The following is a 19,004-nucleotide window of genomic DNA, read 5'->3' on the forward strand; positions in this document are numbered from 1 at the left end:
GAGACAGTTTTTTCTCAGCTCAAATCTCTTAAAATCAGAATTGAGATCATTTGCATTAATGAGTTAGTGAAAAGTAATTTTTTCAGAACTAAAAATAAACCAGAGGGCCGGGGCTAACTTTGACCGCGTCAAAGTTTGTATACCCTTGCAACTTTTTTGGTAACTCTTTCCTTACCTATTAGCCATCAATGTGGAAGAACGTTGAATGGCCTACAATCATAGGAAATAACGAAGATATTGACCAAAGTCACAGTTTTCGCCCGATCGTTCCTATGGGAGCTATATGATATAGTCACCCGATCTTTATCAAATTCGGCACAGTCATTAACAGATATACTAAACTAACAAATGTTTAATTTGAAAGCAATCGCGGTAAAAGTAACGAAGTTATTTACAAAAGTCACTGTTTTCGACCGATCGTTCCTATGGGAGCTATATGATATAGTCATCCGATCTTGATCAAATTTGGCACAGTCGTTTATAAGCGTAATAAACTCTTTAATATTAAGTTTCACGATAATAACATAGAAAATAACGAAGTTATTGAGAAAAGTCACTGTTCGTGACTTTGGGGTTTGTATGGGAGCTATATGATATAGTGGTCCGATCCGGCTGAGTCCGAGATATACAACGCCTGCAGTATATACAAGCCTACGTGCTCTGCAGCTCTTACGGTCTAGGAGGAGTTTGCGTTGATCCAGACGGACGGACGGACGGACGGACATGGCTATTTGAACTCGTTTCGTCGTGCTGATCAAGAATATATATACTTTGTATGGTCGGAGATGCTTCGTTCTATGCGTTGCACACTTCTGACCAAAATTAATATACCCTTTTTGCAAGGGTATAAAAATAAACTAACAATAAACAAGAAAAATATTTAATTTTCATCACTTGCTCCTTCGCACATTGGTGCGAACAACAACGTTTCATTTGGTATCTCTTCTTGTCCACTGATATATGTATGTATGTTTATTAAATTAATTGTAGTAAGCTTGGCAAATAAAAAATATTAATTTCTTAAAAATTGGAATAGTATGTCAAATTTTTAGCAATATAATTTTATATGTTGATAGGCGAAAACGTCTTCTAGAACCTTTTCATTTGAAATCAGCTTTATCTTAATTTTGGTGTCCGAATCGATTAAAAAAATATAATTTCAAAGGTTCATAATACTGAAAACGTAGGCTTAGCATTTCTGGAGTATTCCGAACTTTCTCAAATAATTCATGTTCTGATTCCATTACATATACAGCTGCTCCGGCCATCGCAACTGCCACAAAAATAAATGATGGTATAAATGCGTGCAACAGGCGAAATTCTCGTAATGTTTTGGCAGTTTTAACGATGGCAACTGGATGTGCATTCTGAAAATTGTCTACCGTTTTCGAATTCGAGATACAATTAGTATTAGAAAATGCGTTGAAGCGCTGATGTTGTTCCTTTGTAGCGGCATTGTGATCGAGCTTCTGACTACATATAGTTACTGCAAGTCCGCTTTCATTAGATGAGCTGTTGGAGCGGTCCCCATATTTATAACCCAAATTTTGTGTTGGAGTAAGATTAAGAATGTCTATGTTGGACAAGCGTAATCGCGCTTCCTCGCAGACTGGTTCAAGATTAGATATTGGAAAGCTTCCTTTTGCTTCGCATGATTCTTGATTCTGCCCTCTAAAGCTTGCAGAGCTGAGCGTCCAAGAGTAGCCTAATGGTTCAGACAATGTTGAGCGCGGTAAGCTGCAGTAGCCTTAAAATATAAAACAATAGAGTTGTAATCATTTAGTGAATTATATATGTACTTAAATTACATTTTTAAAGTTGAAGGTGATTATTATTTTTCATTTTTAAGACAATCTATATATATATATAGAAACGTTTTCTGAGTTCTCTGTTGTTTTAATGTCATTGTAGTGCTCTGTAATATACCATTTTGTGAAAACTATCCGGTAAATTTAAATATTGTGTTTTGTGCAGTTGCATATTAAAAATTCGAATAGTGTTTAGTAACCTATATTTTCATTATAATAGTAATCTAATCATCATGCTACGTCATAAAAGATCCAATCCTTCCTAGCGGAGCCGTAATGCAATTAGATTACACAATAACGCGAGTCAATTATCCGCTGAACAACGCGAAATTGTAAGAGAAGAGCGCCGCTTTAGTTTTCAACAAAGAAGGGCTTTCATTCGTGCTTCTTAAACACAAGAGCACAGAGAGGCATGGTTCAAGTATTGAATTGAATCGAGCAGCCTTTATATATGATTGCGCTATCGACGACAGCTTGCATCGATTAGTTTGGATTGGTCCTATGAACGTTTGTCAGCATGGTGCCGCATTGAAGTTTGCTGATGAAACGCTTAGTTTGTGCTGCCTAAGTGGTAAAGTAAGATTGCCATTATTGTTCCCGCCACCAGAGCCATTATGTTTCATTATCACGAAATTTTCAACACTCAACACTCAAGAATAAAATGGGTGCTTCCAAATGATTTTCATTAAAAAAGCAATTGTAATGAAATTAATTTTCATTGGCATTGAAAATGGAAAGCTTGGCTTATAACTATTCTTGCACTCCTTGACCTGTGCACTCTAGCTGTCTCTTTGTTTTATTTGTATTTATTGATTTTTTTATCGATAATTATCGATATATAATTATTGTACAATTAGTGCTGTGTATTTAAATTTTTTTATATATTTTAATATATTTTTGCCTTGTGTTTCTTTTTGCTTTTCAATGGCTTGTTTTCTACCTACTTGCAAGCAGTCTGATCGTTTTGATGATCAGTATAGAGCAATATCTTGTTGGCTCTGTGATAATCTAATTCACTTAAAATGCGCTGGCCTCAATGGCCGCGACTATGACAAATTTTCTGGTTTGTCTGTGGTAAGCCTGCGCTTGGATTAATGCGCTGGACTTGCCCATCTTGCGCCAGCCAGCAGCTTGATTTTAGCATTATGTACGTGGATCTTCGTTTAAAGTTTCTTTAAACAAACTGGCCAAACAGCTGTCTAATAAGTGTGACTCTAGCGTACATTTATTGTCACAATTCAAGTTCGTTTCACCTTCTGAGAAGTTTCCCAAGAAATGTACCCTTGAGTGTACCCTAAGCAGTCGCCAGCACTCTATTGCATCTTCTCCCATCTTACTTTCGCCTACACCATCTTCTTGTCTTCGCCTTCACTAACTGTAGTGCCTAATCGCTCCAGATACTTTTGAGTCGTCTGTGGCAGCCTACATTGGTAATATATGTGGGAAATGGTATTGAGAGAGAGCAATCAAAAGTGATAGAAGAGAGGAGACAAACGCGTAGTGGCCGAACATTCTAGTAGTAGTAGAGAGAGCAGGGCATAGGATCATTATATAAGTTGAGAGAGAGCTTGTAAAAGAGGCCGTGGTTCATTCGCGGAGAGACTGTCAACTGAGTCGCACGTCAAGGTCCATAATTCGTTTAGTGTTATTTCAATAAGTATGTTTAAATTCTATCAATATATTGAACTAAATTGTCATCAAGCAATTAAAATATTAATAAATAAATAAATACGTAACGATCGCTAAATGAACGCTACATTTTTGGGGGCTCGTCCGGGATATTGTTTAAAGAAATTAACATACAAACATATAACACTGCGTGAGTGAAAGAGACAACAAATAAAGTTCTTCGAAGTGACAAAGGATAAACTTTTTGTGTCGGCATCATTGTGTAAGAGCAAGCGAGATAGGCTGTGCTAAATTTGTTGCATTAAATCGTTGGTGTCCAAATACGTTACGACGCAAAACTACACGCACGAGCATGTTTGGTAACGGACGGCGATCAGTGAATCTTTCTAGAACAGTCTAGAAATATTTGGACAGAGCGAATCAAGAGGTAAAACGTCAGCAGAGGCAGAGGCAACCCGTTGGCAGAGGCAAAGCTGGACGTAGCAGAGGCAAAACGTCAGCAGAGGCAGAGGCAACCCGTTGGCAGAGGCGACCCGTTGGCAGAGGCAGAAGCTGGACGCGGCAAGAGACAAAACGTTAGAAGAAGACAGACAACCTGCTGGCAGAAATTAAACGAAGACTTCGTGGGACAGGAGCGGACTTGGGTAAATTTTTTGGGGACTATATGTATATACATAGTTCTAACCTTAATTGAATTTACTAAAACTAACCTTAGCATTAATTATTGGTATTGAACAAAGAAAATATTGTAATATGGAGCTTGACGAGGTTATGGCATTGCGAGTCGCAGATTTGCGAAATAAGTTGGCCGAATTGAACCTAAGCACAGTGGGAAGAAAACGTGATCTACAGAATAGACTTCTTACTCATTACGATATTCAAGACCAAGATAGCGAGGATGAAGAAGTAGAATCAGTAGTTACAGCTAGAGACGAATTGCCCATAAACAATTGTAGTCGATCTTGGTACACCTTAAAAGATGTTGAGGGCAGTGTATCCTATTTTTCCGGCACAGGTAGTCCCGACATTGATTCGTGGGTACAAGAGATAGAAGAGTGTGCTATTACAGTACAATGGGACAAGTTACAGACCTTTATATACGCCAAACAGTTGTTAGCTGCGGCAGCTAAATCATTTATTCGGAGTCAACATGGTATAAACAATTGGGAGATATTAAAAGCAGCACTGCGCAAAGAATTTGGTTCGAAACGATCAGCAGCTGAGATTCATAGAATATTATCGCAACGTTCTCAGAAAAGAGAGGAGACTTTGCATGAATATTTGTATGCGTTAATGGAAATTGCCAAACCAGTGAATTTGGACGATGAGAGCTTGATAGAATACTTTGTAAAGGGCATTCCAGACTCACAAGTAAATAAAGCTATTCTATTTCAAGCCAGGAATCTACAAGAACTGAAGTTTAAAATAGAAACGTATCAGAAAGTTCGTGTTTCACACAAGTCGTTAAACAAGTTTGAGGCTCAGTCAGGAGGAAAGATTAATCAGGGTAAAATAATTGATACATCTAAGAATCGGAAATGCTATAGTTGCGGTGATACATCACATATCAGACGAGACTGTCCGAAGAACGACCAAAAGTGTTTCAAATGTGGTAAAGTAGGACATCGAATGGCACAGTGCAAACTAGAAAATCCAATTAAATACGAGAGAAATACAAACGTGGTAGAAAATGAAGATGTAGTAATACAGCCGTCAAGCGAATTTACTCCGTCAGGGTTAGAACTTAAAAACATCGTATATTCTAACGTTATATTTAAAGGACTCGTAGATACTGGCGCTGGATTATGTCTTATGCGAAGAAATATTTATTTTATGATTGGATCGAAACCGTTATTAGGCGGAGCTAGACACTTAACAGGAATTGGCGACAGTAAAGTGTTGACTTTCGGTAGTTTTATCATACCAGTGAAAGTGGATGGTTTAGTTATGAACATAGAATTCCATGTAGTGCCAGATCAGGATATAAGTTTTGATGCTATACTGGGTCGAACGATATTGAACACTGTCAATATAAATGTAACAGCAAATGGATCTAGGTTTGCTATGCGCAACGATATAGAAGTTTGTCACACCCATAGTATGTCGAAGAGAGAACAAAATGAGTCAGATATTCAGTGGGCAGGAGATATTGGAAATATCTTCATCACAAATATTGAAGACAGGGATAAGAGTCCAGACATAAATCTTTCGCATTTAAACCATTTGATAAAAGGGGAAGTAGAGAAATTAATTCGGAACTACCAGCCAAAAAGAAATGCAAACGCACCAGTAAGCATGAAAATTATATTGAGCGACGAAATACCTGTGTATCAGCACCCGAGGCGTTTAGCCCTTTGTGATCAGGAAATTGTTGATAAACAAATTCAAGAATGGCTAGCAGAGAAAATAATTAAAACCAGTACTTCTGAGTACGCGTCGCCAGTTGTCTTAGTCTCGAAAAAGAATGGTCAAAAGCGTTTATGCTGTGACTACAGGAAATTAAACGAAAAGATTCTTCGTGATAACTTTCCCATGGCTCATATGGACAGCGTTTTAGAAAAGTTGCAAGGTGCCAATATGTTTTCAACTTTAGACTTAACAAACGGATTTTTCCATGTACCGGTAGTAGAAAGCTCTCAGAAATACACTTCTTTTGTTACTCAGAGTGGACAATATGAATTCCTGTATGTCCCTTTTGGTATTTCAAATTCACCAGCTGTATTTACAAGATTCATAATGGTTGTGTTACGAGATTTGATTAAAGCAAACGATTGTGTAGTATACATGGACGACATCATCATTCCAAGTACAGGTATCGATGATGGGTTGGCCAAGCTAAAACGCGTACTAGACGTGTCAGCCAAAAACGGTTTACGAATTAATTGGAGTAAATGTCAGATGCTACAACGAAAAGTCCTATTTTTAGGGTATGATGTGGAAAATGGTACCATAACGCCGAGCAAAGAAAAGATTAGAGCTGTTTCGAATTTTCCTATCCCAAATAGCAAAAAGGGGTTACAAAGATTTTTGGGTCTAACTTCCTATTTTAGAAAGTTTATTGAAAGGTATGCAGTAATTGCGAAACCGTTGTCCGATTTAATGCGTAAGGATTCTAAGTTTGAATTCAAAGATATACACAAACTCGCTTTCGAGGAACTAAGAGCTGCGTTGACTAAAGAACCTGTCCTTAAATTGTTTAACCCGAAATTGCAAACTGAAATACATGCGGACGCTTCAAAATACGGATTTGGGGCAGCTTTGTTACAAAAGCATCCAGAGGATAATTCATTTCATCCCGTTGAATATATGAGTCGTAAGACAAAATTGTGCGAAGAAAGGTATCATTCTTACGAACTCGAAGTGCTTGCTATAATTGGAGCACTAACCAAATGGCGTGTTTATGTCCTAGGATCTCGATTCACCATAGTTACTGATTGTAACGCATTTGCTATGACCATGAAAAAGAAAGATGTTCCTTTGAGAGTTGCTCGTTGGGCTATGTATCTTCAAGATTTCGATTATGTTATCGTACATCGATCAGGTACTCAAATGAGGCACGTCGATGCGTTGAGTCGTTTTGCATGTTGTATGCTTGTTGAGGACACTATTAAACATCGATTAAAAGAAGCTCAGTTGGAAGATGAGTGGACCAAGGCAGTAAGGACGCTAGTCGAAAAAGAAAGTTATAAAGACTTCTATATAGAGAACGAGATTCTCTTTAAAGACCCTAATTGTGAGTTGATTGTAGTGCCTTCGGCAATGGAACATGAGATTATTAGACTTGCACATACCCAGGGTCACTTTTCCGTCAAGAAAACGCAAGATTTAATCGAGAAATCATACTATATTCCAGAATTGAGAGATAAGGTTATTCGTGTGGTACATAGTTGTGTGGAGTGTATTGTTGTTAACGCAAAGGCTGGCAAAAGAGAGGGATATCTAACTTCGATAGAAAAGGGTGACAAACCACTTTGTTCTTACCATATTGATCACGTCGGACCAATGGAACTTACAAATAAACGGTATAATTACTTGTTGGTTATTATAGATGGTTTTTCTAAGTACGTTTGGTTGTATCCCACTAGGAGCACAGGCGTAGATGAAGTGATACGGTGTTTAGAAGTTCAAGCAACAAATTTTGGGAACCCAGTACGATTGATATCTGATAGAGGCGCGGCTTTTACATCGCATATTTTCAAAAAGTATTGCGAGGATCACGACATCGTGCATTTATTGATTACCACCGGAGTACCGCGAGGAAATGGGCAGGTTGAAAGGATTCACAAGATTGTTATTCCAATGCTAGCTAAAATGAGTTTAGATAATCCAGCTTCATGGTATAAATACGTTGGGAAAGTTCAGCAAATCATCAACGATACGGCACCTAGAAGTACTAAGATAGCTCCTTTTAGGATCCTAACCGGTATTGACATGCGTAGATCAGAGGATGTAAACCTTAAAGAACTACTCGATGATCTTCTAATCGAAGAACTAGCAGAACACAGAAAGAAAATACGAATGGAGGCAGTTGAAAATATAAAACAAATTCAGGAGGAGAACAAGAAGTCAGCTAATCTAAAGAGAAAAGAGGGAAAACGATTCAAAATAAATGATTTGGTTGCTATTAAGCGTACCCAATATGGCGTTGGTCTGAAACTCAAAGGAAAGTATTTAGGACCCTATAAAGTAACGGCAATTAAAAATCATGGTAGATATGAAGTAGAGAAAGTTGGACAGGCGGAAGGGCCTAATAGGACATCAACTGTATCGGAATATATGAAATTGTGGGGACCGTCATTCGGGTCGAATGTACAGTCAGGAGGGCCGAATGTGGGAAATGGTATTGAGAGAGAGCAATCAAAAGTGATAGAAGAGAGGAGACAAACGCGTAGTGGCCGAACATTCTAGTAGTAGTAGAGAGAGCAGGGCATAGGATCATTATATAAGTTGAGAGAGAGCTTGTAAAAGAGGCCGTGGTTCATTCGCGGAGAGACTGTCAACTGAGTCGCACGTCAAGGTCCATAATTCGTTTAGTGTTATTTCAATAAGTATGTTTAAATTCTATCAATATATTGAACTAAATTGTCATCAAGCAATTAAAATATTAATAAATAAATAAATACGTAACGATCGCTAAATGAACGCTACATATATGCCCTGCTAAGGTTTCAATTCAAAAGTTTTTATTTTCTAGGCCTCGTGAAATTTACTTTTTTAGAAATATAGTACCAAATGAGTATTTATCAGGTATGGTACATTTTTGGCCTGAGGGCCTAGTCGTGTACGAGTTTGCGCAGAATAAGCGCTCCCGCCCGTTGGCTGTCCACCTTCCTAATTTAGCTTCTGCTTCAAAAAACTAAAAACGTCTAGTCCTTGCATTCATGTAAAAGGACTTCTTTCCAAGCTATCGATACTGTTCTGTGATAGCCAAACCTTTTCGACTGAAGCTTCTGATATCATGACCTACATGCATCATGCTTTGCAAACTATTTTTAGTCGTTTTAAAGAACGGTATTTCCTTATAGTTTTAGGTGATTCTAATTTGACTAATATTTTTTGGCTGGTTGATGACAATCTATCTTTCTTAATTCCTTCATCTCAACATGTTTTTCTTGATAGCCTACTTGGATGCCCGCTATATCAGTTGAATTCTTTACTTAAATCCTCTAAAATAATCCTGGATCTTGTTTTTGTCTCGGATCCTACTGTTAGTTTTGTATCTCAAACACAGCCCCCCGTGAAGCCTGAAGATCCTTTACACCCTACCATTGAAGTTATTATTTCTTACAATTCCGTTACTAATTCATTTAATAACATCTCAGTTTCTCGTCGTAGATGTTTTCGTAAAACAAATTTTAATCTTTTTAACCTTATTTCCTCTTTTGATTGGTAATTTTTATTTGAGTGCTGTGATATAGGTTGTGCAGTGAATTTTGTCTACTCTGCTCTTAATTCTCTAATTTATAAATGCGTTCCTTATGTGAATGACTCTGCCGTCTCCAGTGCGCCGGTCTGGTTCACACGTAGGCTGTCTAATCTCCGTAACATTATATCGAGATGTTTTAAAAGGTTAAAAAAAAACTGTTTGCGACTCGACTATGCAAAATATTGTGTAGCGAGATCTCAATTTTGTCTCTAAAATACTCGATGCTACAATAATTATATCGTTCGCTGTAAGTTTGAGTTCTATAATAACCCCAAAAGATTTTACTTTGTTAATTCTAAAAAACGCTCAGGTTGGCAAAAATGATATATACAATTGATGGGGAATACTTTAGAGATTATAAATCCAAAAATTAATCAAATCGGTTGAGATTCATGGGTGCTAGAGGCGCCCAAACTTGAGACATTTTAAGTAAATGGGAATAAATGATAATTTTTACAAATTATGGCGACTTCAAAACCGATATCAACAATCGATATTGGATTTTTTTTTTTTGTTTGAAAATATGTTCTTTATTAATATAATGTTTAATAAATTTTAATAATTACTTAAATCTTTATTGAACCAGAAGCGGTTAAAAAATACACTAAATATTGGCGTTTTTTAACTTTGTTGGAATACAACTAACTTGATCCTTGTTAGTTGTATTCAATAGGGTCAATGCCGGACTACTTACACTGAGTAGGTGATTTACCTATTTACCTATCAGATGTATGTATATAGTCCCAATAACTAAGGCAACCTCGCCTAAGAAATACGCTTCAGGTATAAGGAAGAAGAAGATCGCATGCTTATTTTCCTGTGGCTTGTTTGTTACACTATGCAACAAAATGAAGGTTTATAAAATCAAACCGCACCGGACCTTTTTTTCTGAAAGTTCATGTATTGAATAGCAAAACCCTACTTGGGTTTTTCAAAGTTAGCTCGTTTTTTTTTTATAGCGAGTTGAGATTTTTCATTTTGGGGGTATTTTTTAGTTTGTCATATGAGCTAAATATGACTTATATATCGATTTCTTCTTCATGCATACGACCTAAATCATCCTCATTTATTGTAGAAATATTGTTAATGTTTAAATAAATTCATTTTATGAATGTTATATAACCCAAAATTACTTTTTCAGCTACAGTTCTAGAAAAACTTACAATTAAGCCCTTTTTTAGAGTAGTTTTGGAAGTATTTTTAATATATAACTATTTTTCGATAGAACAATATCAAGTTTAATTTAAAACAACAAATAAGTTGAAAAGTCAAGTCGTTATAAGTTGAATATTAAACGTTGTATTTAATTAAGTATAATTTGTGAACTCGATACTCTCTATTTGTTCATATACAAGTAAATCCATTACATATATGCCTTTCTACAATGTTAGATTGCTAATTACCTGCTTTGGAAAAACTGACAAGACAGGTAAATGTTATTTAAGTTGATGAAAAATTTGTCCTAGTTGTAGGTTGGTCGATTTTATTTCCGTTTACCTTATTGGATGTAAATATTAAGTTTTTTACCTAATTAATACAAAAAAGGGTAATACCGACTTTTCGTTCTACCTAGTTAATTCAAAAAATATAACATAAAGAGCTAATTGTTCCTCTCGTTTACGACAGTTTATTTTTAGCTCCATAAGTGGAATCACCTTAAATCCGGACAAAATAGTATTTGTCAATATAACTCAAGACAGTTTTATTTATTTGTGCTAAAATGTTGTAAAAGAATGAAAGAATTTTGAAAGTTTTCCACGAGTGTGAAAACACAAATTATTTTAAAATGGTATTGCTGAAGGAGATGGGCGTTTCATTCGAGCTTAAGGTAAAAATCAAATATACACACTATAACTTAAGACGAAAATGGGTCGCAAGCGACAGAAATCTGACAAATTTCGCGAAAAAATGAAGTTTGTCTTAAGGAGTACACGGCATCCAAAGATTCGGAGCAAGAAGATGTTTAACCATCCAGCCGGCTCACGGAAAGGGCTTAATAGAATATCAGTGTTTACCAATTGGAGAGCTATCCGAAGAAGCACAGGAATGTAAAAACAAGAAATATAAAAGTTTCAGATACACAAATACATTAACCAGAGGGCCGGGGCTAACTTCGACCGCGTCAAAGTTTGTATACCCTTGCAACTTTTTTGGTAACTCTTTCCTTACCTATTAGCCATCAATGTGGAAGAACGTTTTATCTAAAAAGGCTTATGTTTGCGAAAGAATGGCCTACAATCATAGGAAATAGCGAAGATATTGATCATAGTAACTGTTTTCCACCGATCGTTCCTATGAGAGCTATATAATATAGTCATCCGATCTTGATCAAATTTGACACAGTAGTTTATAGGCGAATAAACTCTCTTATAAAACAGAAAAAAACGAAGTTATTGAGAAAAGTCACTGTTCGTGACTTTGTGGTTTGTGTGGGAGCTATATCATATAGTGGTGCGTTCCGGCTGAATCCGAGATACACAACCCCTGCAGTATATACAAGCCTACGTGCAAAATTTCAGCTCTGTAGCTCTTACGGTCTAGGAGGAATTTGCGTTGATCCAGACGGACGGACATACAATCGATATTGGATTTTTTTTTTGTTTGAAAATATGTTCTTTATTAATATAATGTTTAATAAATTTTAATAATTACTTAAATCTTTATTGAACCAGAAGCGGTTAAAAAATACACTAAATATTGGCGTTTTTTAACTTTGGTGGAATACAACTAACTTGATCCTTGTTAGTTGTATTCAATAGGGTCAATGCCGGACTACTTACACTGAGTAGGTGATTTACCTATTTACCTATCAGATGTATGTATATAGTCCCAATAACTAAGGCAACCTCGCCTAAGAAATACGCTTCAGGTATAAGGAAGAAGAAGATCGCATGCTTATTTTCCTGTGGCTTGTTTGTTACACTATGCAACAAAATGAAGGTTTATAAAATCAAACCGCACCGGACCTTTTTTCTGAAAGTTCATGTATTGAATAGCAAAACCCTTCTTGGGTTTTTCAAAGTTAGCTCGTTTTTTTTTTTATAGCGAGTTGAAATTTTTCATTTTGGGGGTATTTTTTAGTTTGTCATATGAGCTAAATATGACTTATATATCGATTTCTTCTTCATGCATACGACCTAAATCATCCTCATTTATTGTAGAAATATTGTTAATGTTTAAATAAATTCATTTTATGAATGTTATATAACCCAAAATTACTTTTTCAGCTACAGTTCTAGAAAAACTTACAATTAAGCCCTTTTTTAGAGTAGTTTTGGAAGTATTTTTAATATATAACTATTTTTCGATAGAACAATATCAAGTTTAATTTAAAACAACAAATAAGTTGAAAAGTCAATTCGTTATAAGTTGAATATTAAACGTTGTATTTAATTAAGTATAATTTGTGAACTCGATACTCTCTATTTGTTCATATACAAGTAAATCCATTACATATATGCCTTTCTACAATGTTAGATTGCTAATTACCTGCTTTGGAAAAACTGACAAGACAGGTAAATGTTATTTAAGTTGATGAAAAATTTGTCCTAGTTGTAGGTTGGTCGATTTTATTTCCGTTTACCTTATTGGATGTAAATATTAAGTTTTTTACCTAATTAATACAAAAAAGGGTAATACCGACTTTTCGTTCTACCTAGTTAATTCAAAAAATATAACATAAAGAGCTAATTGTTCCTCTCGTTTACGACAGTTTATTTTTAGCTCCATAAGTGGAATCACCTTAAATCCGGACAAAATAGTATTTGTCAATATAACTCAAGACAGTTTTATTTATTTGTGCTAAAATGTTGTAAAAGAATGAAAGAATTTTGAAAGTTTTCCACGAGTGTGAAAACACAAATTATTTTAAAATGGTATTGCTGAAGGAGATGGGCGTTTCATTCGAGCTTAAGGTAAAAATCAAATATACACACTATAACTTAAGACGAAAATGGGTCGCAAGCGACAGAAATCTGACAAATTTCGCGAAAAAATGAAGTTTGTCTTAAGGAGTACACGGCATCCAAAGATTCGGAGCAAGAAGATGTTTAACCATCCAGCCGGCTCACGGAAAGGGCTTAATAGAATATCAGTGTTTACCAATTGGAGAGCTATCCGAAGAAGCACAGGAATGTAAAAACAAGGAATATAAAAGTTTCAGATACACAAATACATTAAAAACTTCTCGTACTAGACAAAAACCAGAGGGCCGGGGCTAACTTCGACCGCGTCAAAGTTTGTATACCCTTGCAACTTTTTTGGTAACTCTTTCCTTACCTATTAGCCATCAATGTGGAAGAACGTTTTATCTAAAAAGGCTTATGTTTGCGAAAGAATGGCCTACAATCATAGGAAATAGCGAAGATATTGATCATAGTAACTGTTTTCCACCGATCGTTCCTATGGGAGCTATATGATATAGTCATCCGACCTTGATCAAATTTGACACAGTAGTTTATAGGCGAATAAACTCTCTTATAAAACAGAAAAAAACGAAGTTATTGAGAAAAGTCACCGTTCGTGACTTTGTGGTTTGTATGGGAGCTATATCATATAGTGGTGCGTTCCGGCTGAATCCGAGATATACAACCCCTGCAGTATATACAAGCCTACGTGCAAAATTTCAGCTCTGTAGCTCTTACGGTCTAGGAGGAGTTTGCGTTGATCCAGACGGACGGACATACAATCGATATTGGATTTTTTTTTATTTGAAAATATGTTCTTTATTAATATAATGTTTAATAAATTTTAATAATTACTTAAATCTTTATTGAACCAGAAGCGGTTAAAAAATACACTAAATATTGGCGTTTTTTAACTTTGGTGGAATACAACTAACTTGATCCTTGTTAGTTGTATTCAATAGGGTCAATGCCGGACTACTTACACTGAGTAGGTGATTTACCTATTTACCTATCAGATGTATGTATATAGTCCCAATAACTAAGGCAACCTCGCCTAAGAAATACGCTTCAGGTATAAGGAAGAAGAAGATCGCATGCTTATTTTCCTGTGGCTTGTTTGTTACACTATGCAACAAAATGAAGGTTTATAAAATCAAACCGCACCGGACCTTTTTTTCTGAAAGTTCATGTATTGAATAGCAAAACCCTACTTGGGTTTTTCAAAGTTAGCTCGTTTTTTTTTTATAGCGAGTTGAAATTTTTCATTTTGGGGGTATTTTTTAGTTTGTCATATGAGCTAAATATGACTTATATATCGATTTCTTCTTCATGCATACGACCTAACTCATCCTCATTTATTGTAGAAATATTGTTAATGTTTAAATAAATTCATTTTATGCATGTTATATAACCCAAAATTACTTTTTCAGCTACAGTTCTAGAAAAACTTACAATTAAGCCCTTTTTAGAGTAGTTTTGGAAGTATTTTTAATATATAACTATTTTTCGATAGAACAATATCAAGTTTAATTTAAAACAACAAATAAGTTGAAAAGTCAAGTCGTTATAAGTTGAATATTAAACGTTGTATTTAATTAAGTATAATTTGTGAACTCGATACTCTCTATTTGTTCATATACAAGTAAATCCATTACATATATGCCTTTCTACAATGTTAGATTGCTAATTACCTGCTTTGGAAAAACTGACAAGACAGGTAAATGTTATTTAAGTGGATGAAAAATTTGTCCTAGTTGTAGGTTGGTCGATTTTATTTCCGTTTACCTTATTGGATGTAAATATTAAGTTTTTTACCTAATTAATACAAAAAGGGTAATACCGACTTTTCGTTCTACCTAGTTAATTCAAAAAATATAACATAAAGAGCTAATTGTTCCTCTCGTTTACGACAGTTTATTTTTAGCTCCATAAGTGGAATCACCTTAAATCCGGACAAAATAGTATTTGTCAATATAACTCAAGACAGTTTTATTTATTTGTGCTAAAATGTTGTAAAAGAATGAAAGAAATTTGAAAGTTTTCCACGAGCGTGAAAACACAAATTATTTTAAAATGGTATTGCTGAAGGAGATGGGCGTTTCATTCGAGCTTAAGGTAAAAATCAAATATACACACTATAACTTAAGACGAAAATAGGTCGCAAGCGACAGAAATCTGACAAATTTCGCGAAAAAATGAAGTTTGTCTTAAGGAGTACACGGCATCCAAAGATTCGGAGCAAGAAGATGTTTAACCATCCAGCCGGCTCACGGAAAGGGCTTAATAGAATATCAGTGTTTACCAATTGGAGAGCTATCCGAAGAAGCACAGGAATGTAAAAACAAGGAATATAAAAGTTTCAGATACACAAATACATTAACCAGAGGGCCGGGGCTAACTTCGACCGCGTCAAAGTTTGTATACCCTTGCAACTTTTTTGGTAACTCTTTCCTTACCTATTAGCCATCAATGTGGAAGAACGTTTTATCTAAAAAGGCTTATGTTTGCGAAAGAATGGCCTACAATCATAGGAAATAGCGAAGATATTGATCATAGTAACTGTTTTCCACCGATCGTTCCTATGAGAGCTATATAATATAGTCATCCGATCTTGATCAAATTTGACACAGTAGTTTATAGGCGAATAAACTCTCTTATAAAACAGAAAAAAACGAAGTTATTGAGAAAAGTCACTGTTCGTGACTTTGTGGTTTGTATGGGAGCTATATCATATAGTGGTGCGTTCCGGCTGAATCCGAGATACACAACCCCTGCAGTATATACAAGCCTACGTGCAAAATTTCAGCTCTGTAGCTCTTACGGTCTAGGAGGAATTTGCGTTGATCCAGACGGACGGACATACAATCGATATTGGATTTTTTTTTTGTTTGAAAATATGTTCTTTATTAATATAATGTTTAATAAATTTTAATAATTACTTAAATCTTTATTGAACCAGAAGCGGTTAAAAAATACACTAAATATTGGCGTTTTTTAACTTTGTTGGAATACAACTAACTTGATCCTTGTTAGTTGTATTCAATAGGGTCAATGCCGGACTACTTACACTGAGTAGGTGATTTACCTATTTACCTATCAGATGTATGTATATAGTCCCAATAACTAAGGCAACCTCGCCTAAGAAATACGCTTCAGGTATAAGGAAGAAGAAGATCGCATGCTTATTTTCCTGTGGCTTGTTTGTTACACTATGCAACAAAATGAAGGTTTATAAAATCAAACCGCACCGGACCTTTTTTTTCTGAAAGTTCATGTATTGAATAGCAAAACCCTACTTGGGTTTTTCAAAGTTAGCTCGTTTTTTTTTTTATAGCGAGTTGAAATTTTTCATTTTGGGGGTATTTTTTAGTTTGTCATATGAGCTAAATATGACTTATATATCGATTTCTTCTTCATGCATACGACCTAAATCATCCTCATTTATTGTAGAAATATTGTTAATGTTTAAATAAATTCATTTTATGAATGTTATATAACCCAAAATTACTTTTTCAGCTACAGTTCTAGAAAAACTTACAATTAAGCCCTTTTTTAGAGTAGTTTTGGAAGTATTTTTAATATATAACTATTTTTCGATAGAACAATATCAAGTTTAATTTAAAACAACAAATAAGTTGAAAAGTCAATTCGTTATAAGTTGAATATTAAACGTTGTATTTAATTAAGTATAATTTGTGAACTCGATACTCTCTATTTGTTCATATACAAGTAAATCCATTACATATATGCCTTTCTACAATGTTAGATTGCTAATTACCTGCTTTGGAAAAACTGACAAGACAGGTAAATGTTATTTAAGTTGATGAAAAATTTGTCCTAGTTGTAGGTTGGTCGATTTTATTTCCGTTTACCTTATTGGATGTAAATATTAAGTTTTTTACCTAATTAATACAAAAAGGGTAATACCGACTTTTCGTTCTACCTAGTTAATTCAAAAAATATAACATAAAGAGCTAATTGTTCCTCTCGTTTACGACAGTTTATTTTTAGCTCCATAAGTGGAATCACCTTAAATCCGGACAAAATAGTATTTGTCAATATAACTCAAGACAGTTTTATTTATTTGTGCTAAAATGTTGTAAAAGAATGAAAGAATTTTGAAAGTTTTCCACGAGTGTGAAAACACAAATTATTTTAAAATGGTATTGCTGAAGGAGATGGGCGTTTCATTCGAGCTTAAGGTAAAAATCAAATATACACACTATAACTTAAGACGAAAATGGGTCGCAAGCGACAGAAATCTGACAAATTTCGCGAAAAAAATGAAGTTTGTCTTAAGGAGTACACGGCATCCAAAGATTCGGAGCAAGAAGATGTTTAACCATACAGCCGGCTCACGGAAAGGGCTTAATAGAATATCAGTGTTTACCAATTGGAGAGCTATCCGAAGAAGCACAGGAATGTAAAAACAAGGAATATAAAAGTTTCAGATACACAAATACATTAAAAACTTCTCGTACTAGACAAAAACCAGAGGGCCGGGGCTAACTTCGACCGCGTCAAAGTTTGTATACCCTTGCAACTTTTTTGGTAACTCTTTCCTTACCTATTAGCCATCAATGTGGAAGAACGTTTTATCTAAAAAGGCTTATGTTTGCGAAAGAATGGCCTACAATCATAGGAAATAGCGAAGATATTGATCATAGTAACTGTTTTCCACCGATCGTTCCTATGGGAGCTATATGATATAGTCATCCGACCTTGATCAAATTTGACACAGTAGTTTATAGGCGAATAAACTCTCTTATAAAACAGAAAAAAACGAAGTTATTGAGAAAAGTCACCGTTCGTGACTTTGTGGTTTGTATGGGAGCTATATCATATAGTGGTGCGTTCCGGCTGAATCCGAGATATACAACCCCTGCAGTATATACAAGCCTACGTGCAAAATTTCAGCTCTGTAGCTCTTACGGTCTAGGAGGAGTTTGCGTTGATCCAGACGGACGGACATACAATCGATATTGGATTTTTTTTTATTTGAAAATATGTTCTTTATTAATATAATGTTTAATAAATTTTAATAATTACTTAAATCTTTATTGAACCAGAAGCGGTTAAAAAATACACTAAATATTGGCGTTTTTTAACTTTGGTGGAATACAACTAACTTGATCCTTGTTAGTTGTATTCAATAGGGTCAATGCCGGACTACTTACACTGAGTAGGTGATTTACCTATTTACCTATCAGATGTATGTATATAGTCCCAATAACTAAGGCAACCTCGCCTAAGAAATACGCTTCAGGTATAAGGAAGAAGAAGATCGCATGCTTATTTTCCTGTGGCTTGTTTGTTACACTATGCAACAAAATGAAGGTTTATAAAATCAAACCGCACCGGACCTTTTTTTTCTGAAAGTTCATGTATTGAATAGCAAAACCCTACTTGGGTTTTTCAAAGTTAGCTCGTTTTTTTTTTATAGCGAGTTGAAATTTTTCATTTTGGGGGTATTTTTTAGTTTGTCATATGAGCTAAATATGACTTATATATCGATTTCTTCTTCATGCATACGACCTAACTCATCCTCATTTATTGTAGAAATATTGTTAATGTTTAAATAAATTCATTTTATGCATGTTATATAACCCAAAATTACTTTTTCAGCTACAGTTCTAGAAAAACTTACAATTAAGCCCTTTTTTAGAGTAGTTTTGGAAGTATTTTTAATATATAACTATTTTTCGATAGAACAATATCAAGTTTAATTTAAAACAA

General features: G+C 35.0%; 1 protein-coding gene across 2 annotated transcripts in view; it reads right to left on the reverse strand.

Annotated features, from left to right (window-relative positions):
- Nucleotides 1-1,033: 1,033 nt before the first annotated feature.
- Frmd5 (FERM domain containing) overlaps nt 1,034-19,004 on the reverse strand; it is a 357,589-nt gene continuing 339,618 nt past the window's right edge. For both annotated transcript variants that reach the window (XM_068285405.1, XM_068285406.1), the window contains exon 9: nt 1,034-1,747. In XM_068285405.1, the coding sequence (XP_068141506.1) occupies nt 1,122-1,747 (626 nt within the window). In that variant the 3' untranslated portion in view covers nt 1,034-1,121. The remainder of the gene's footprint in view (nt 1,748-19,004) is intronic.

Source organism: Drosophila tropicalis, unplaced genomic scaffold, assembly GCF_018151085.1.
Source record: "Drosophila tropicalis isolate 14030-0801.00 unplaced genomic scaffold, ASM1815108v1 contig_401, whole genome shotgun sequence".
NCBI classification, from domain to species: domain Eukaryota; kingdom Metazoa; phylum Arthropoda; class Insecta; order Diptera; family Drosophilidae; genus Drosophila; species Drosophila tropicalis.